Source organism: Bubalus bubalis, chromosome 15, assembly GCF_019923935.1.
Source record: "Bubalus bubalis isolate 160015118507 breed Murrah chromosome 15, NDDB_SH_1, whole genome shotgun sequence".
NCBI classification, from domain to species: Eukaryota; Metazoa; Chordata; class Mammalia; order Artiodactyla; family Bovidae; genus Bubalus; species Bubalus bubalis.
In genome coordinates, this window is record NC_059171.1 from 30,681,240 (window position 1) to 30,703,672 (window position 22,433).

The window sequence follows — 22,433 nt, forward strand, 5'->3', positions numbered from 1 at the left end:
ATCCTAAAACCTTTTCTTATATCACCTTCTCTTTTCAACATTTTTAGTATAAAATTGCAATAACAGCTTGTTTTTCCATTTTTCCCCTCCAGTAATGAAGAAACTATGAGGATAAAACAAAAAAATATATAAAATAAGCTCAGAAAGTGTGCAAAGTATACAGACTAAGATTCGTTATTTAAGATTGCCTTCCCATGTCAAAAATTTTGTTATTTCCTAAATGTCCTATCAGATTAGATAACATACTTTGAGTAACTTTCAAAAATCTATTCTTACTATTTCTTCTATATATTTATACAACTTAAAAGACTTTTTAAAATTAGAGTATTTCGATATCATGATTTGTCCTGTGCAGTCTGAGCCCCACACAATAGAGTATATATGATTGTATTGCGGTCTATTTTCATACCTAGGTAAGATGTTTTTTTAAGGAACTTTCTCAAAGAAATGAGAAACAACTTTCAATAGGGACAATAGTATTATAATTCTTAACTGCACTGGTCTTAAAACATAACATCAGAGAATGCTGCAATACAGATTTACCCAAATTCAACTATCAAGCTTTTCTTAAGTATCTAAACTGTTGTTGGATAGATGATCAAAAATATAATGATGATATCTTTCTCCAATAATCAAAATAAATTCCAGTATTGTAAGGGAAGCACACAAGTGAATATCATTCAAACCATATGAACAAGAGAACATGGATACAAGTTATGGGAAACCCAGGAAGATGAAAGTCCATTTGAAGAGTGAATACAATTCTCATAGGCAAACATATTCTAGGAAGAGAGAAGAGCATGTGCTATATTACTGAGCTGATAAAGTGTAGAGACATTTGGAAGAACCGTTTGCCTTAAGCAAATGGTTAATTTCAGGGAACAGTAGTTTGTGTTTTTTAATGTTTCTTTTTAAAGTACATATCACACAACTAAAATGATATATTTTCTGAAGACACACATTTAGCATGCTGTAACACAATATGGTAGAAATGGAAATATAATGTCAGAAAGTTAGATTTAGACTGTATTAAGGAGAAATTTAAATCCAAGAATGCAGATGTATAAGTGAGGCAGGAAGAGCACCAAATTGCAAGCCATAAGCTCAGGATTCAAGGCATGCCTTTATTACAGCTAACTGTGCAAACTTCTGGCATACAAGTTTACTCATGAGCAAAACAGCAATATTGATATGTACAATGTTTTAATTAGTAACAACATAATGTTTGTGAAAGTATTTTTAATTTAAAGTATGCTATATGTCAGGGATCACTGGTGGCTCAGTGGATAAGGAATCCACCTGCAATGCAGGAGTCATAGGAGACAGGGGTTTGGTACTTGAGTCAGGAAGATCCCCTGGAGGAGGGCATAACAACTCACTCCAATATTCTTGCTTGGAGAATCCCATGGACAGAGGAGCCTGAAGGCCACAGTCCACAGGGTCACAAAGAGTTGGACACAAATAAAGAGCCTCTTGATGAAAGTGAAAGAGGAGAGTGAAAAAGTTGGCTTAAAGCTCAACTTTCAGAAAACTAAGATCATAGCATCCAGTCGCCTTACTTCATGGCAAATAGATGGAGAAACAGTGTAAACAGTGACTGACTTTATTTTTCTGGGCTCTAGAATCACTGCAGATGGTGATTGCAGCCATGAAATTAAAAGACGCTTACTCCTGGGAAGGAAAGTTATGACCAACCTAGATAGCATATTACAAAGCAGAAACATTACTTTGTCAACAAAGGTCTGTCTAGTCAAGGCTATGGTTTTTCCAGTAGTTATGTATGGATGTGAGCTTTGGACTATAAAGAAAGCTAAATGCCAAAGAATTGATGCTTTTGAACTGTGCTGTTGGACTCAAGAGAAGACTCTTGAGAGTCCTTTGCACTGCAAGGAGATCTAACCCGTCCATCCTAAAGGAGATCAATCCTGGGTGTCCACTGGAAGGACTGATGGTAAAGCAGAAACTCCAATACTTTGGCCACCTGATGTGAAGAGCTGACTCATTTGGAAAGATCCTGATGCTGGGAAAGATTGAGGGCAAGAGGTGAAGGGAATGACAGTAGATGAGATGGTTGGATGGCATAACCGACTCAATGGACATGGGTTTGGGTAGACTCCGGCAGTTGGTGATGGACAGGGAGGCCTGGCATGCTGTGATTCATGGGGTCGCAAAGAGTCGGACACACCTGAGCGACTGAACTGAACTGAACTGAAGTGACTGAGCATGCACGTGCATATACTATATGTCTGTGTATAATAACTGATATAATTTCTTAATTCAGCGAACTTTGGGAGATAACACATTTTTGATACAGGAGTAATGTATCAGGAGCTGTATAATAAGAATATTTATCTGAAAGACAAGTGTAATATACCTCCAATAGAAGAGGTAACCATTGTTACTGCAATGGTTAGAATTTTTAAGGGTATAAAGTAAAAAGGAGTCAATATGAGTTGAAAATAATCAATTAGTGAGATTGAAGAAGCAGAATTAATAAATTGCTGTATTTAGAGAGTAAAGATTTTTAAATCTGTATGTACTGTGAAAATCATAGGAAAAACAAAAAGAAAAAGAAAATATGAATAACCAAGCATTTATTGAGCCCTACTTAATTCTGTGTATTAAATATGCCATTTTATGACAGACAATCTAGTCCTTCACTAAAGCAGAACAATTTGGTGTTACTCTTTCCATTTTTATTGAAGAAACAGAACTTGGGGGACAATAATGAGCTTCTCTAAATCAAATAAGAGTGACAGTATCTAAAATTAGATTCATCTAATTCCAAATTCCATGTTCTCTCATTTGTAATGATGTATATGTGTTGTGGAGAAAAGACTAGCTTAATTTTTTTTAAGTTAAAAAAAGAAAATATCTACATCTCAAGTGAGTGAAAATAATAAAGACCTAGGAGAAACATAGAAAATTATGAATATTGAATCTTTCAGAAGTAATGCTATTCTTAAAGCTGAATATACAGTAGAAGATGGGAGTTTTGAAGATGGGAGTTTTGAAAATGGAACATTGACAAATGTTTATTCTTAGGGAATGTGAGGAGAAAATGAATTACCCAAGAAAAGAATAAAAAATGGATGGGCAGAGAGTAGATTTGGGGAAACTAAGGTATTTCTTGGTCATGTAAATAACCAAGAACCATGTAACAAAGATTACAATTATGACAGTAGAGTCAAGGGAAATGAGGATTACAAAAACTAATTTAATATGGGATGGATAAGTCATTAGTCATTAAAGAGATGGTGCAAAAAGCCAAATTACAAAACATTAGGAAATAGTTGTATGATAAGGTAGTGTCACATGGGTAGCTTTTCCTTAAAAGATTTTTATGGGATGAGATATAACACCTTTGTAAATTTTTATTAATGATCTCTTTGCAAATACTAGAGTTAGATACATAAATGAACATATTTAGAAATCATGCTAGAACAGGGGGTGAAGATGGATCCAAATTCAAAAGTGTGACAGATACATGATGAGAGTCAGCTTTTCCTCATTATAGTACTGTTTTAATATTCAATTCAGTTCAGTTCAGTCGCTCAGTCATATCTGACTCTTTGCAACCCCATGAACTGTAGCACGCCAGGCATCCCTGTCTATCACCAACTCCTAAGGTTTACTCAAACTCAGGTTCATTGAGTCTGTGATGCCATCCAACCATCTGATCCTCTGTGGTTCCCGTGTCCACCTGCCTTCAATTTTTCCCAGCATCGGTCTTTTCAAATGAGTCAGTTCTTCACATCATGTGGCCAAAGTATTGGATTTTCAGCTTCAACATCAGTCCTTCCAACGAATATTCAGGACGGATTTCCTTTAGATTGGACTGGTTGGATGTCCTTGCAGTCCAGGGGACTCTCAAAGGGTATTCTCCAACACCACAGTTCAAACGCATCAGTTCTTCAGGGCACAGCTTTCCTTATAGTCCAATTTTCACATTCATACATGACTACTGGAAAAACCATAGCCTTCACTAGATGGATCTTTGTTGACAAAGTAACGTTTCTGCTTTGTAATATGCTATCTCGGTTGGTCATAACTTTCCTTCCAAGGAGTAAGCATCTTTAATTTCATGGCTGCAATCATCATCTGCAGTGATTCTAGAGCCCAGAAAAATAAAGTCTGACACTGTTTCCACTGTTTTCCCATCTACCTGCCATGAAGTGATGGGACCAGATGCCATGATCTTAGTTTTCTGAATGTTAAGCTTTAAGCTAACTTTTTCACTCTCCTCTTTCACTTTCATCAAGAGGCTCTTTAGTTCCTCTTCACTTTCTGCCATAAGCATGGTGTCATCTGCATATCTGAGGTTATTGATATTTATCACAGCCATCTTGATTCCAGCTTGTGATTCATCCAGACCAACATTTCTTATGATGTACTCTGCATATAAGTTAAATAAGCAGCTGACACTATACAGCCTTGACATTCTCCTTTTCCTATTTGGAACCAGTCTGTTGTTCCATGTCCAGTTCTAACTGTTTCTTCCTGACCTGCATAAAGATTTCTCAAGAGGCAGGTCAGGTGGTCTGGTAGTCCCATCTCTTTCAGATTTTTCCACAGTTTGTGATGATCCACACAATTAAGGGCTTTGGCATAGTCAATAAATCAGAAGTAAATGTTTTTCTTGAGCTCTCTTGCTTTTTTGATGATCCAGCGAATGTTAGCAATTTGATCTCTCATTCCTCTGCCTTTTATAAATCCAGCTTGAACATGTGGAAGTTCACAGTTCACGTACTGTTGAAGCCTGGCTTGGAGAATTTTGAGCATTACTTTACTAGCATGTGAGATGAGTGCAATTGTGTAGTAGTATGAGGTTCTTTGGCATTGTCTTTCTTTGGGATTGGAATGAAAACTGACCTTTACCAGTCCTGTGGCCACTGCTCAGTTTTCCAAATTTGCTGGCATACTGAGTGTAGCACTTTCACAGCAACATCATGTAGGATTTGAAATAGCTCAACTGGCATTCCATCACCTCCACTAGCCTTGTTCATAGTCATGCTTCCTAAGCCCACTTGACTTCACATTCCAGGATGTCTGGCTCTATGTGAGTGATCACACCATTTTGATTATCTGTCATGAGAATCTTTTTCCTACATTACTTCTGTGTATTGTTGCCACCTCTTCTCAATATCTTCTGCTTCTCTTAGGTCCATACCATTTCTGTCCTTTATGTGTCCCTATTTGCATGAAGTGTTCCCTTGGTATCTCTAACTTTCTTGAAAAGATCTATAGTCTTTCCCATTCTATTATTTACCTCTATTTCTTTGCACTGAACACTGAGGAAGGCTTTCTTATTTCTCCCTGCTATTCTTTGGAACTCTGTATATAAATGGGTATATCTTTCCTTTTCTCCTTTGCTTTTCGCTTCTCTTCTTTTCACAGCTATTTGTAAGGCCTCCTCAGACAGCCATTTTGCTTTTTTGCATTTCTTTTTCTTGGGGATGGTCTTGATCCCTGTCTCCTGCACAATGTCACGAATCTCTATCCATAGTTCATCAGGCACTCTGTCTATCAGATCTAGTCCCTTAAAATCTATTTCTCACTTCCACTGTATAATCATAAGGGATTTGATTTAGGTCATACCTGGATGATCTAGTGGTTTTCCCTACTTTCTTCAATTTAAATCTGAATTTGGCAATAAGAAGTTCATGATCTGAACCACAGTTAGCTCCTAGTCTTGTTTTTGCTGACTCTATAGAGTTTCTCCATCTTTGGCTTCAAAGAATATAATCAATCAGATTTTGGTGTTGACCATCTGGAGATGTCCACGTGTAGAGTCTTGTCTTGTGTTGTTGGAAGGGAGTGTTTGCTGTGTACAGTGCATTCTCTTGGCAAAACTTTATTAGCCTTTGCCATCCTTCATTCTGTACTCCAAGGCCAAATTTGCTGTTACTCCAGTTGTTTCTTGACTTTTCTAGTATACTTATGTACTTTTATTCAATATACTTTTCTAGTATACAATATACTTTTCTAGTATACAATATACTTTTCTAGTATATTGGTATAATAGACTCAAGCATTTCATTCTCCTAGCATGGCAGTAATTTCTGAGAGGGAGAAGTTTAGAGAAAAGGAAAAGAGGCATTTCAGTTGAGAAATGTATTATTTGACAGTTAAGAACAGCTGCCCCGTCTCACTTTCCATAGACACATTATAGTTGCCCTTTTATTTTGCAGTGACCCTATAATTGCGGTGTCAGCTTTACTAGCTGCGGATCCTCCACCTTTTCACCCATGTACATGCCATTATCATCTTAGTCTTAACAAAAGTATCTGTGATAATGTGTTTTTCAACTCAGACACCACCAGAGCAGTCCTATGGACTACTTATTCACAGATAACTCGATTTTGGCATCTAAAACATCTCAAAATATGTCCAATATTGCCATATTTATTTATCAAGCATATTTTTATGGTGACATAATAATTTGCCTCAGATATGTCTGATTTTCCTTGACATCTTCCCTTGGTTGTGTCATTTCTTCCCCTGGAATATTCTGTCTTAGCATTTTTGCTTGTGTCATCCTATGCATTCTTCAAGGACCCACTAGAAACCTCTTTCATAAGGCTTTTCCTGCTTCCACAATCTGTTACAATCTGGTAAACACCTCTAGCATTGTGCATATCTTCATTAGTGTACTTAAAATATTTTTCCTTGTCTTATATGACTTATCTAAGTGTAAAATCCTTGAAATCAGAAATTCCAAGGATTATTATTAGTATGAATAATATTATTCATGTTTCTGTAAACATGATGAAGAGAGTTCAATATGTAGTGAATTGAACTGCTTAAAATAGCAAACCTGGAGCTTCATCATTTTTCTTTTAATTTCTTTGATCACATGAATTTACAGCAGGACTAACAAACTCATCATAAAACTAAATGACAAATAAGGCAGCAGTTGGCAAAACAGAAATATTCTTGCATGCACAATACCAATATTTTTATAAGCAATGAGGAAATATATGAGAACCCTTGATAAATAAAGGCATATTATAGACTTGTTATATTTTAATTATCATTTTATGTTTCAATCTCCAAGGTGAGATCCCCAGAGTCTGTGCTTTGAGATCTTAAAAGTTTTGTTTTTAATTTGAAATTCCTATGGAGCACAACAGGCTTTTAAATGGAGAAATGCTGCCAAAGAAATAATGAACTTGACAGCAGTTTCTGTGCTGAACAATAAATTAAAATTTTAAATCTTTTGAAATTATAAACAAATTCTGGGAAAGCTCAGCTTCAGATTCTTAGGTTTACATACACTTTACTTCTCCAGGAAAGACCTTGTTTGTCTTTTTGAGAGCAAAAAGTAATGTTTGATCCAAAATTTGGGGGGTTTTCATTTGAATTATAAAAACTCTGCTATATACCAAGAGTGAAATAGCAGAGAATATTTTTTCTTATTTGGTAATATTAAAACCAAAAGTGAGTTTTGGTTTTGGAAGTGAGAAATAGATTTCAGGAATTATTTCTGATAGGCAAAGTGCCTGATGAACTATGGATGGAGACTCGTAACATTGTACAGGAGACAGGGATCAAGACCATCTCCATGGAAAAGAAATGCAAAAAAGCAAAAAGTGAAGAACAACTTAAGAGTCTCCTGATGAAAGTGAAAGAGGAGAGTAAAAAAGTTGGATTAAAGCTCAACATTCAGAAAATGAAGATCATGGCATCTGGTCCCATCACTTCATGTCAAATAGATGGGGAAACAGTGGAAACGGTGGCTGACTTTATTTGGGGGGGGGGTCCAAAATCACTGCAGATGGTGACTGTAGCCATGAAATTAAAAGACGCTTACTCCTTGGAAAAAAAGTTATGACCAACCTAGACAGCATATTAAAAAACAGGGACATTACTTTGGCAACAACAGTCCGACTAGTGAAGGCTATGGTTTTTCCAGTAGTCATGTATGGATGAGAGAATTGTAGTATAGAGAAAGCTGATTACTGAAGAATTGATTCTTTTGAACTGTGCTGTTGGAGAAGCCTCGAGAGTCCCTTGGACACAAGGAGATCCAACCATTAGTCCATCCTAAAGGACATCAGTCCTGAGAGTTCACTGGAAGGACTCTATTGAAGCTGAAACTCCAGTACTTTGGCCACCTGATGTGAAGAGTTGACTCATTTGAAAAGACCCTGATGCTGGGAAAGATTGAGGGCAGGAGGAGAAGGGGACGACAGGGGATGAGCTGGTTGGATGGCATCATCGACTCAATGGACACGAGTTTGGGTAGGCTCCAGGAGTTGGTGATGGACAGGGAAGCCTGGCGTGCTACAGTTCATGGGGTCTCAAAGAGTCGGACATGACTAAGCAACTGAATTGAACTGAACTAAAAAATTAAACATCCCCCTGAAAAAAATCCATGGTGCCTGGTGCTGTAATTAATTGTTCCTACTTTCCTGTCTTCCCCTCACTCCTGCCATGCACCTGGCAGCTTGTAATTACTACCAAGCTTTATGTCTTATTTGCTAGGAAATAGTGTTTCCAATTTAAAAAACTGGAAGCCACTCTACCTCCTAAATATTTTTTGTGCATTACAAAGAAAAAAATATCCCACTTGAAAATAATATAGGAATTGTTCTCCCTAGATCCCATGCCAATACATTCAGGGGCTGCCATTAGTTTAGCAATGGTGATTGGCAAATCTTCAGAAACTGTCTTGGTAGAGTTTTTAATGTATGAATAACAGAGAAAAACATTCTTAATAGATACGAAGCCAATAAACAAATGTTATTTTATATTTACCTGGGGCAGAGGCTGGTCCTTCAATTAAATAAACTAGTCTTGCTTCTGTATGTGGAGGTTGTGATTCATTGTGTATCTGCCTCATAAAGGCTAATTTTCCTTTGAGATGACAGGGGCCCAGTAAAAGAGAGTTAATTTAAGCTCTGACCAAAGTGTATCACTTTATAATGATCTGATACAGTGTATCTTTTGACAGTGATTTTTATTCCACTATGGACTTTCCCTTTTCTTATTCTTTGGGGTGCTTCTCATACCTTTTATATATGAATGACCATTGTTTCATACTTTTTAAACACAGAAAAGTTATTATTTTCCCTTCTGAAAAAGATTAATCTAAAAATATTATATCTACTATTTTTGAATTGGTCCTGTTTGTAGCTGACACTGAAATTGAAAGACAATCTTATCCACTCCTCTTGTAAAGAGCCCCCAACTCATGTCTCTGCTTGATATTTTCTTTTTTCAAGATCCATGTTTTTATTAGTTACGCCTAGAAGAATCACTAGCAATTTCCTGAATGTACTGATGTTTATCATGCCTTTGCACAGTCCTTTTCATGCTTATACCTGGGAAACTTAAGAATTCTAAATAGAAATTGTATAACAAGGCATATTCATTATTCTCAATCTCAATAGGACTCTCAAAATTACTTAGCAAGGCAATGTTTCTATATCAAACTTGATCTCCCACTATTGGTGATTACTATTTCCAGTTTTTTTCTCTCAAAGTTCCTCTCTTATACATTCCCATCTCCTGTGAGATGGGAATGTGTGTGTGTGTGTGTGTGTGATATATACAGGGTCTTGCTTGATGCATCATTACCAAAGTAAAATTATTAAACACGAGCTCTCTCATTTTCCCATCACAAAACCTCGACCCATCTTTGGAATTGTGCTTATTTTCTCCAAAAGAGTTATGTTCTTTCACTTATTTTTTTTCCTATCATTAGTATTTTCCTCTCTACAGGAATATTTATATCAACCAATAAATATGCTCTGGTTTCTTGTGTCTCTAAAAAGGAAATCTCTTTTGATTTCCTAATGACTACAGAACTGACCCATTATTCTTCTGCTTTACAGAATTTGATGTTCCAAAGCTATTACCTATCTGAACTGTCTATTCACTCTTTAGATTATCTCAATTTGTCTCAACCTCTGTCACTCCAATGAAATCACTCTTCTCAACAACCTTCATGTTGTTGGATTTAACAGTCTTCTGCCCTCATCATTTTCAATTTTTCAATTGTATTCAACATTCTGGACCCCCTTTTAAGGACTTCTTTCTCTTGCTTAATTTACACTTACTTATCTTGCCACTCCTGAGAATGATAAAATAGCTTCTTAAATTTCATCACACCATGAAATAGCATAGATTTTTTACTTAGGTCACAGATTCTAGTTCACTGCAATCACCATATTCCAAGTCTCTACCATCTTAAATCCAGACTTCAGTGGCCTTCTAACTAACACTTCTGTTTCCTTCAATCTATTTATCTAAAGTATAAAGCATAAAGTACTGAAAACACAAACTGAATCTGTTCCTTCTCTCACAACACTTTATAGCCTTCCTTAATAGATAGGTAAGCTACATGAGGAGTCTGACATGCTACAATCCCTAAGGTTGCAACAATCAGACACAACTTAGTGACAGAACGACAAGAAAGCTGAATGAGTGAAGAAGCCTAGGCATGACCATTGTGAACCAGAGAGCTTGTTCTGCCTAAAGGGAATACGTTAATAGGTTCCAGCAGATGTTGCAAGGAAGGTACATTGGTTTTAGCGGCAAAATCTAAAAACTGAATTACAAAAATGTGTGAATGATTGTTATGAGTGTGTGTATGCAAAAATCTCCTGATTTTGAAAAGTTGACTCTCATATTTTAAAAAACAATGTGTGTTTAAAACAAAACATATCTTCAGACCAGATTAGGTAGAATGGCTGCCAATTTGCTTCCTCTGCAGAAGAGATTGGTTTCTCCACATCTCCTTAACTTCATTTTACCACTTTTCTATTGAATTCTGTGTTTTTCTCCAATTTACATTCTATAATTTAGACTCTCTGATCTTCATTTTCCTGAAATAGCTCATCAAACTCTCTATCAGTGTGAGGCTCTTCCTTTCCTGTAGAATAGAGGCATAAAATCCTTCTGGTATCAATGAAAGTGGGACCTTCTTACATTGGGCAGGTTCCTATCCTGACAATTTTATCCTCAATTGTACATCCTCACAGTACATTTTTTTTGAGATTCATTTAATTATAGTCTTTTTTCACCATTAAATTTGAAATACTATGTGGGACACGTACTATGTCTGCTGTTATGTGTGTTATTTGTTTCTGGTTCAAAGCCAGGCACATAACAGGCAAGCAGAACAAGTAAATAATGAATATATAAATATATAAATCATCTCTGGACTTCATTTCTCTACATAACAGATTCTAATCACACTTTATCAAATAACTCAATATTTGCCTCTGTGAACCTAATCTAGTTGCCAAAAATACCATAACTGTTCAGTCTCCATAACATTTTTAAATATCCTTAAATTATAAGAGTATATCTTAGCCTGATTGTATGCTCCTGGTTTCTTAACATCTATCAGAGAGCCTAAAAAAAGATTTCAAGATAATTTGATGATTTGAAATTTACTAAAAGGTAATTTGGCAATAAGGAGCTCATGATCTGAGCCACCACCAGCTCCCGGTCTTATATTTGAGGACTGCAGAGAGCTTCTCCATCTTTGGCTGCAAAGAATATAATCAATCTGATTTTTGTATTGACCATCTGATGATGCCCATGTGTAGAGTCTTCTCTTGTGTTGTTGGAAGAGGGTGTTTGCTATGACCACTGCCTTCTCTTGGCAAAACTCTATTAGCCTTTGCCCTGCTTCATTCCATATTCCAAGGCCAAATTTGCCTGTTACTCCAGGTGTTTCTTGACTTCCTACTTTTACATTCCAGTCCCCTATAATGAAAAGGACATCTTTTTTTGGGTGTTAGTTCTAAAAGGTCTTGAGGGTCTTCACAGAATCATTCAACTTCAGCTTCTTCAGCATTACCTGTCGGGACATAGACTTGGATTACCGTGATATTGAATGGTTTGCCTTGGAAACGAACAGAGATCATTTTGTCATTTTTGAGATTGCATCCAAGTACTGTGTTTTGGAATATTTTGTTGACCATAATGTCTACTCCATTTCTTCTATGGGATTCCTGCCCGCAGTAGTAGATATAATGGTCATCCGAGTTAAATTCACCCATTCCAGTCCATTTGAGTTCGCTGATTCCTAGAATGTCGATGTTCACTCTTGCCATCTCCTGTTTGACCATTTCTAAAGGCAATGGCAACCCACTCCAGTACTCTTGCCTGGAAAATCCCATAGACGGAGGGGCCTGGTGGGCTGCAGTCCATGGGGTCGCTAGGAGTTGGACACGACTGAGAGACTTCACTTTCACTTTTCACTTTCATGCATTGGAGAAGGAAATGGCAACCCACTCCAGTGTTCTTGCCTGGAGAATTCCAGGGACGGGGGAGCCTGGTAGGCTGCCGTCTATGGGGTCGCACAGACTCGGACACGACTGCAGTGACTCAGCAGCAGCAATTTGCCTTGATTCATGGACCTAACATTCCAGGTTCCTATGCAATATTGCTCTTTACAGCATCGGACCTTGCTTCTATCACCAGTCACATCCACAACTGGGTATTGTTTTGCTTTGGCTCCATCCCTTCATTCTTTCTGGAGTTATTTCTCCACTGATCTCCAGTAGCATATTGGGCACCTACTGACCTGGGGAGTTTCTCTTTCAGTATCCTATCATTTTGCCTTTTCATACTATTCATGGGGTTCTCAAGGCAAGAATACTGAAGTGGCTCAGATCATGAGCTCCTTATTGCCAAATTCAGACTTAAATTGAAGAAAGTAGGGAAAACCAGAAGACCACTCAGGTATGACCTAAATCAAATCCCTTATGATTATACAGTGGAAGTGAGAAATAGATTTAAGGGACTAGATCTGATAGAGTGCCTGATGAACTATGGACTGAGGTTCATGACACTGGACAGGAGACAGGTTTAAGATCATCCCCAAGAAAAAGAAATGCAAAAAAGCAAAATGCCTGTCTGGGGAGGCCTTACAAATAGCTAGGAAAAGAAGAGAAGTGAAAAGCAAAGGAGAAAAGGACAGATATAAGCATCTGAATTCAGAGTTCCAAATAGCAAGAAGAGATAAGAAAGCCTTCCTCTGTGATCAATGCAAAGAAATAGAGGAAAACAATAAAATGGGGAGGACTAGAGATCTCTTCAAGAAAATTAGAGATACCAAGGGAACATTTCATGCAAAGGGGGGCTCGATAAAGGACAGAAATTGTATGGACCTAACAGAAGCAGAAGATATTAAGAGGTGGCAAGAATACACAGAAGAACTGTACAAAAAAGATCTTCATGACCCAGATAATCACGATGGTGTGATCACTGACCTAGAGCCAGACATCCTGGAATGTGAAGTCAAGTGCACCTTTGAAAGCATCACTACAAACGAAGCTAGTGGAGATGATGGAATTCCAGTTGAGTTATTTCAAATCCTGAAAGAGGATGCTGTGAAAATGCTGCACTCAATATGCCAGCAAATTTGGAAAACTCAGCAGTGGCTACAGGACTGGAAAAGGCCAGTTTTCATTCCAATCCCAAAGAAAGGCAATGCCAAAGAATGCTCAAACTCCTGCACAATTGCACTCATCTCTCACGCTAGTAAAGTAATGCTCAAAATTCTGCAAGCCAGGCTTCAGCAATACCTGAACTATGAACTTCCGGATGTTCAAGCTGGTTTTAGAAAAGGCAGAGGAACCAGAGATAAAATTGCCAACATTCTCTGGTTCACCAAGAAAGCAAGACAGTTCCAGAAAAACATCTATTTCTGCTTTATTGACTATGCTAAAGCCTTTGACTGTGTGGATCACAATTAACTGTGGAAAATTCTGAAAGAGATAGGAATACCAGAGCACCTGACCTGCCTCTTGAGAAACCTATATGCAGGTCAGGAAGCAACAGTTAGAACTGGACATGGAACAACAGACTGGTTCCAAATAGGAAAAGGAGTATATCAAGGCTGTATATTGTCACCGTGCTTATTTAACTTATACTCAGAGTGCATCATGAGAAACGTGGGCTAGAAGAAGTACAAGCTGGAATCAAGATTGTCAGGAGAAATATCAATAACCTCAAATATGCAGATGACACCACCCTTATGGCAGAAAGTGAAGAGGAATTAAAAAGTCTCTTGATGAAAGTGAAAGAGGAGAGTAAAAAAGTTGGCTTAAAGCTCAACATTCAGAAAACTAAGATCATGGCATTTGGTCCCATCACTTCATGGCAAATAGATGGGGAAACAGTGGAAACAGTGTTAGACTTTTTTGGGGGCTCCAAAATCACTGCAGATGGTGACTGCAGCCATGAAATTAAAAGACGCTTACTCCTTGGAAGGAAAGTCATGACCACCCTAGATAGCATATCAAAAGCGGAGACATTACTTTGCCAACAAAGAAAGGTCCGTCTAGTCAAGACTATGGTTTTTCCAGTGGTCATGTATGGCTATGAGAGTTAGACTGTGGAGAAGGCTGAGCACCGAAGAATTGATGCTTTTGAACTGTGGTGTTGGAGAAGACTCTTGAGAGTCCCTTGGACTGCAAGGAGATCCAACCAGTCCATTCTAAAGGAGATCAGCCCTGGATGTTCTTTGCAAGGAATGATGCTAAAGCTGAAACTCCAGTACTTTGGCCACCTAATGTGAAGAGCTGACTCATTGGAAAAGACTCTGATCCTGAGATGGATGGAGGGCAGGAGGAGAAAGGGAAGACAGAGGATAAGATGGCTGGATGGCATCACCGACTCGATGGTCTGAGTTTGAATGAACTCCTGGAGTTGGTGATGGACAGAGAGGCTTGGCGTGCTGTGATACATGAGGTCGCAAAGAGTCGGACATGACTGAGAGACTGAACTGAACTGAACTGAAAAGGTAATTTAACCCTCTATATTACTATTACTAATAGTAATAAGCCTATTTCTAATAAACCCCATATTTTTGTAAAAAGTGAGACCAAATAGATACTGACATCAAGAATAATCATTTCCATTTATCTTTTCATACTACAATAGCAGCTAGGATTAAATACTCACTCATCTTAAGTTCACTACCATGTTTGCATATCTCATGCAACATTCCCCTCAATCCTAGGAAACAGGTATTATCGTTTTTAGATCTGAGGAAAACATACTCAGAGAAGACAATATATCGATGGTTGATTGTAAGAATGGGATCTGAATGAAGTTTGTTTGGTTTCAAAGCATAATGTAACACAGTAATTAAAGGGTCAGGATATAGAATCAGTAAGTAATGAGTTCAAATTCCAGTTCCATAAAATTATTAGCTGAATAAGCAGACTTTCAGTTTTATTTGTAAGTGAAAATAAAAGTGTTAGTTGCTCAGTTGTGTCTGATTCTTTTTGACGCCATGGACTGTAACACTCTAGGCTCTTCTTTCCATGTAATTCTCCAGGCAAGAATACTGGGGTGGGCAGCCATTCCATTTTCCAAGGGATCTTTCCAACCCAGGGATCCAACTTGGGTCTCCTGCATTGCAGGCAAATATTTTACCATCTGAGCCAACATGGAATAAAATAACAAACAGGGTTTTTATTATAGGTTTTATTATTATAGAGTTTTTATTAAATAAAGAATACATATACAAATACCAGGTATGTTGATGGCACTTTGCAGTCTATAAAATATCACTTTTAACTACTGAGATTGAGATTTAGTTGATTTTTAATATACTTACTTAGTTTATTATGCTCTAACTCTGACTGGATTCTGGGTCTTTTGAATTTCTTTTTAATGTGATTTTTCAAACAATATTATCCATATTAATTATCAGGCTAGTTAAAGTTCTGCAATTTTTTTTAGAAAATTACAATTTTATTCATATTGAACTAATATTGTTTTCCCCTCCAAGAATATCAAAATATAACTTTAAGTCAAATGATCCATGGAGATAAAATATTCATAGGTTTTTATTACAAGAACTACCTTTTTAGTCACGGGGAATTTCTTCAGAATATCATTTGTCCTTTATACAAACAGAATAAAGAAGTAAAGAATGTAAATGTGTGGTATGTGAAACTATAACCATTATCATTTTTAAATTTAATATATCATGAATATTTTGTGAAAATAGTATTTGTGAACTAAATTATCACTTAGTATTTTATAGGATTTTTGTATCTTTTATTTGTAAAATCTTACATTCAGAGGACTACTGAAAATTCAATATTTTTATTTATTTTTTTTAATTTTATTTTATTTTTAAACTTTACAATATTGTATTAGTTTTGCCAAATATCGAAATGAATCTGCCACAGGTATACCTGTGTTCCCCGTCCTGAACCCTCCTCCCTCCCCATACCCTCCCTCTGGGTCATCCCAGTTGTGTCATTATGTAAATTAATAGTTACCATATTATTGAGTGCACTATTCCTTTGACACATTTAACCATGAGTGCTCTGTGTGCTAAATCACTTCAGTCGTGTCTGACTCTCTGCAACCTCAGGAACTGTAGTCCACCAGTCTCTTCTGTCCATGGGATTCTCTAGTGAAGAATACTGGAGTGGGTTCCTGTGCCCTCTTCTAAGAGATCTTTCCGAACCAGGGATGGAACCCACATATTTTTTTTCCTGCCCTGGCAGGCAGATTCTTTACCTCTAGCACCACCTGGGAAGCCTAGTCTACTACGTATATTTTCTATGCTATAAGTAAACTTAATTTCAATTTTTAAAATAAATACTAAATTTAAGATGGAGATAAACCTTATTCAAATTAAATTTTCTTTTAAATAAATGTTTATAGAACATTTGCAGGAAGGTTTCACATGCAGTATCTCATTTGAAACATCATTCTATGTGATAAATTTGATTTACATGTTACAGAAGAGGAAACTCTGGCAGACAGGATTGAAAAACTTACTCAAGATCAGACAATTAATAAACATTAGAATATGAATTCAAACCTATGTATTTCAAATTGAATCTCATGATTTTCCACTTACTGTGCTGTGCTGTGCTTAGTTGCTTAGTCGTGTCCAACTTCTTGTGACCCCATTGACTGTAGCCTGCCAGGCTCCTCTGTCCATGATGGTTCTCCAGGCAAGATTACTGGAGTGGGTTGCCATGCCCTCCTCCAGGGACCTCCCAACCCAGGGATCCAACCGAGTTCTCCCACATAGCACATGCCAATAAATTAATCATTTAAACTTCAAAAAGTTCCCTAATAAATTTGATGTTATTTAGTCACTTTAGTGAAATATTATTAATCATAACACTTCAGTGAAATCTAGCTGCCACACTTTTAAGTCACCACGTCTTCATCTCCATATTATTAGTTATACTTGAAATTTAAATTAAAATAAACTTTAACAAAGTTAACAATGAAATAAACAATTTAAAATCGTACCTAAAATCTGATCCAATTCTCTTCCCATTTTCTGGTTCTCCTGGATCTGGGCATAAATTGGAAGCTGTCTTAATACCTCCCTCATTTACTGAAACAACAGGAAAACAAGAAAAGAAAGAATCAAAACATGTATGATTAGAAAATCAAAAGTGATATTCATTTCAAATTGTACATAAAATATATTTTTGTATTTTATTATTCTAATCACTATAATTTATACATGGAATGTTACATATAATTTTATAAGCCAATAATGAGAACAAAAATACTTTTTAATTTGTGGATATATAAAACATAATTTTCTTGTTTCTATTCAATGACATACTACTTTGAATATTAACACATTAACAGTTAACACTTTATTTTTAATTACTATCAAATTTTGAAATTTCTGGTAATGCACTCCCTAGGTATCATTGCCAGAGTTTCCATTAATTATTGGCAGCAGAGAAATCACTACCAGTTATATCAGTGTCATCAGATACTTGTTATTTTTAAAGTTGCAACATAAAAATAAAGCCAATACAATATTGTAAAGTAAAAAAAAATAATAATAATAATAAAATAAAAAAAACTTTATGGAAAAAGTTTAAGGATAATGGCAATTTTTAACTGGTATATAACAAGGAATTTATTCTGCCAATGTGAAAATAAAACTGTGGTGCAAATTATCAAGCATGTCATTGAATTATGCTATAATGCTGAAAATCAAATTAAGGGCTTTACCCTTTAACAAGTCCCATGACTATGTTTTATTGTACACTTTCAGCAGTTTCTTCAGAACACCCTATTGATAAATTATGTATTCATATTTTCAGTGAATGTGCTCACAGTAAATAAATAATTCCCTAAGAAATCTTTTTTTTAATGGGAAGATTATTAAACCAGATGAAGTCTGAAATATCTGAGTGACACTGTTTCACGAACTCAATCTTATAGCAAATTGGAGAATAACTTCTATTTTGCTCTTCATCAACTTATCTGCTTTTTAAAGAAAAGAATAGGACCTGAGTAGAGACTCCAGAAATGAAAAAAATCTAAACTTTGCTATGGTTCTTGTCCTACACTGTGAATTGGAATCACCTATAGAGTTTTTTTTTTTTTTTTTTTTCTTCTTCTTTTTTGAAAGAACAGATGCTTACTTTTCTGTCTAGATATTCTAATGCAGTGATTCTGGGTAGACACTGTGAATCAGTTGGTTTTCTTGTTGTTTTCTTGTTTGTTTTTTAAATAATCTTCTATAGGATTCTAATGAAGAGTCAGTGTTTAAAAACACTGGATCCCTGCATCATTTAGCATGGATTGTCAACTTATTTAAACTGATTTATCAGATAGCAAGATAAGTATCTTGCTTATCAAGATAAGTATGACCAACAGTCATAACTCTGATAAAGCTGTCATATTTTCAACTAGATATGAAATTTTGTGTTTGCACTTTTATTCTATAAAAATTACTTTCTCAAATACCCTCACATATATTTTTATTGCTGCCAACTTAATTATAAATTCACTAATTCATACAATACATGTGATTTTTTTTTTCCATTTTCTGGGTCTGCTGATTTGCTAATTTATTTTTACTTCTCTGGTTTTTGTTATTATGTTTTCTTTTGGCCACTCTTTTACTTTAGCTTATATCATACACAGAGGGCAAATTTAAAGGCACTGACCCACAATTCTCAATATACTGAATTTTCTTCATGACTTGAAAAATTCTCTCTTTGCTAAGGACTTCCAACCTAAGGTTGTATCTCCCCCCCTCCCCCCCAAGCTCCTTCCTGATCCTTCAATGGCCTACTAGGTCCCTACCAAAAATCTCCTAATCATTTCATGTGCATGCTCAAATCTAATTTAATTCTTTTTTTTTTATTATTATCATTCTCTTCCAATTCATCTTGAGTACTAGAAGAGAATTAAACTTTCTCAAACACAGCTTTCATTACTGTCCAAATATGCTATGATTCTAGATTTCTAAGCATATCTATTATATTTCCCAATAGCCACCAAGATACATCCATAACCCAAGTACAACAGATTCTTCATTCTTCTGCAATTAAGATACATCTGTAATCCAAGTCCAACAGATTCTTTATTATTATGCAAGTTTAATGGTTAGCCATGCTCCTTCTTTGTGCCTTCTTCGAGTCTTCATGTTTTCCTTTTCTTCCTCTTTAGCTATCAAAATTCTATATATAATGTTCAGGACTCAGCTCAAGTCCCACCTTTTGCAAAATACAATCTCTCATTTCTTTTCAGATTTTCTAATCCTCTCTGGTGGCTCAGACGATAAAGCGTCTCCCTACAATGAGGGAAACCCGGGTTCAATCCCTGGGTTGGGAAGATCTCCTGGAGAAGGAAATGGCAACCCATGCCAATATTCTTGCCTGGAAAATTCCATGGACAGAGAAGCCTGGTAGGCTACAGTCCATGGGGTCGCAAAGAGCTGGACACAACTGAGTGACATCACTTTCACTTTTACTTTCCTTTTTATATAACATGAACAATTTTATATTTAATTTTTAAATTATCTTATCATACTCTTTAATAGTTTCATATTCTTTTGTTGTATATACAAATATATACTTGGTAAAGATAAGGAAAAAGCTATCATTACTTTAATATTCCTACAGTACCCAGATGGGGTAAATGATTTCTCAGTGAATATTTCCTAGTAGTTTAATTAAAAACAATGTGTTATACACTGTTTACAATGAGTAGAATATTTTTTCTATGGGAAGCACTGTCTTTCTTATTTCTGACTTTTGAAAATATTGTAGTATATGTCATTAAAATGTGACTTTTTAATATATGATAGAGATAAGAAAAAGTAGTGGCATGATATAGTCTTCTTACATTAGTATATTAAATTTATAACACAAATTATATTTAAGTATAGAAATGGAATATATTTGAAAATAAAAAATAAATGTCTTAGTTTTCCACTTTATCATCATTATTACCTAGTTTCATATAAATTTAACAACAGCTGACATTTACATCATACTTCTTATATGTCAATAACTAATCTACACCTTTTGGAGAGGGCAATGGCACCCCACTCCAGTACTCTTGCGTGGAAAATCCCACGGGTGGAGGAGCCTGGTAGGCTGCAGTCCATGGGGTCGCGAAGAGTCGGACACGACTGAGCGACTTCACTTTCACTTTTCACTTTCATGCATTGGAGAAGGAAATGGCAACCCACTCCAGTATTCTTGCCTAGAGAATCCCAGGAATGGGGGAGCCTGGTGGGCTGCCGTCTATGGGGTCGCACAGAGTCAGACACGACTGAAACGACTTAGCAGCAGCAGCAGCAGCAATCTATACCTTTTACATGTATCAACTCATTTAATTTTCGCAAGAATCTGAAAGGTGGCTACTATTATTATACATTTCCTACAGGTGAGGAAACTGAGATATAGAGAGGTTAAAACATATTTCTAAAGTCCTATTTCTACTTTCTGCCATGGTCTAGGTTTCAACCTTGGCAGACTGATTCAAGAAATTCTACTCTTAACCCTTGAGTACTCCATCCTATACAGAAAGTTCAGAAGGGCAAAATGGCATCAATAATTAAAATTCAAAACACTTTTCCAAATATTTTATTTTTCTTCCCTAGTGGCTCAGATAGTGAATAATGCAAAGCATATTTATAATTTTCACCATGTTCACTTAATTAATCCCAGTTCTTAAGATTTAATTGTCAAATTACTTTTGTCTATTTGAAAAGTATCTTTCAAACTACTGTTTCTGGATATCTACAATAGGTGAAAAAGTTCCCAATTTAAAATGTGAATAAAATAGGAAAGCTTCTGCATGATATATGTATTTAAGGTTTTTTAAAGTATTTAAAACTAAAAAAAATTAAAAAGTATATCATCTATTTTTCTTATATTTACGTGCATGCTAAGGCGATTCCCTGCCAGGCTCCTCTGTCCATGGGATTCTACAGAAAAGAATACTGGAGTGGGTTGCCATGCCCTCCTCAAGGGGATTTTCCTGACCCAGGGATGGAACCCATGTCTCTTATGTCTCATGCCTTGACAGGTGGGTCCTTTACCACTAGCACCACCTGGGAACACCTTTTAATAATCAAGTAGCATAAAAATGCTGGTTTATTTCTTATATCATATTTCTTATATTACCTCTGTCTTACATTACCTCTCCTGCATTAGCAGGTGAGTTCTTTACCACTAGCACCACCTGAGAAGCCCTTTTGATATTTAGATACTAGATAATTTTCTGTAGCTAGTGATGCCAAGACATTCAAATGAAGTTAGTATCCATTCAATCACCTGCTTTCACTACATAACGCCATTCAAACAATTGGACAAATATGTATCCCTTTTACGTCTTTCAATTTGAATAATAACTTTTAAAAAGAACATGCATGCTCTTTAAAAAATTAATTACATGGACAGGGCCCTGTCTCTTGAAAAGAGCATGACTATGGGGATATTCCTTTTGCTCTGATCTTAACGATAATAATAATACTGTTATTATTATCATTACTACTGCTACTACTAATACAATATGAATCCCTTTCCCCACATATCAGTGGAAAAAAACAGAGAGGAGAGCAGAATTTTAAAATTAAATTTAAATTTTAAAATTTAAAGCAGAATTTTAAAAATTGGATGAATTGTCATTTCATGTTTAACATCGAAGTATGTTTGTTATATATGTATTTATAAAATATGCTATAGGAATCTTTTTGCACAGTATTATACTATGTTTTAGCTTGAAAACACTATAAAATCAGTCAATATCAGAATGCTGCTGCTGCTGGTGCTAAGTCGTTTCAGCCATGTCCGACTCTGTGCGACTCCATAGACGGCAGCCAACCAGGCTCCCCCGTCCCTGGGATTCTCCAGGCAAGAACACTGGAGTGGGTTGCCATTTCCTTCTCCAATGCATGAAAGTGAAAAGTGAAAGTGAAGTCGCTCAGTCGTGTCCGACTCTTCGCGACCCCATGGACTACAGCCCACCCGGCTCCCCCATCCATGGGATTTTCCAGGCAAGAGTACTGGAGCGGGGTGCCATTGCCTTCTCTGCAATATCAGAATAAAATACTATTATTATAAGCAAGTTTTCTGAACCATCCAATTTTATATGGCATATAATATTTAAAAAAGTGGGCAAGACTAAGTTCAATCAATTCAAATTTTTAAATATAAAAA

The 22,433-nt window shown here is 36.2% G+C and overlaps 1 protein-coding gene across 2 annotated transcripts in view; it reads right to left on the bottom strand.

Annotated features, from left to right (window-relative positions):
- CSMD3 (CUB and Sushi multiple domains 3) overlaps nt 1-22,433 on the bottom strand; it is a 1,458,322-nt gene that overhangs the window by 846,030 nt on the left and 589,859 nt on the right. For both annotated transcript variants that reach the window (XM_044928635.1, XM_025265188.2), the window contains one exon: nt 17,257-17,344. In XM_044928635.1, the coding sequence (XP_044784570.1) occupies nt 17,257-17,344 (88 nt within the window). The remainder of the gene's footprint in view (nt 1-17,256; nt 17,345-22,433) is intronic.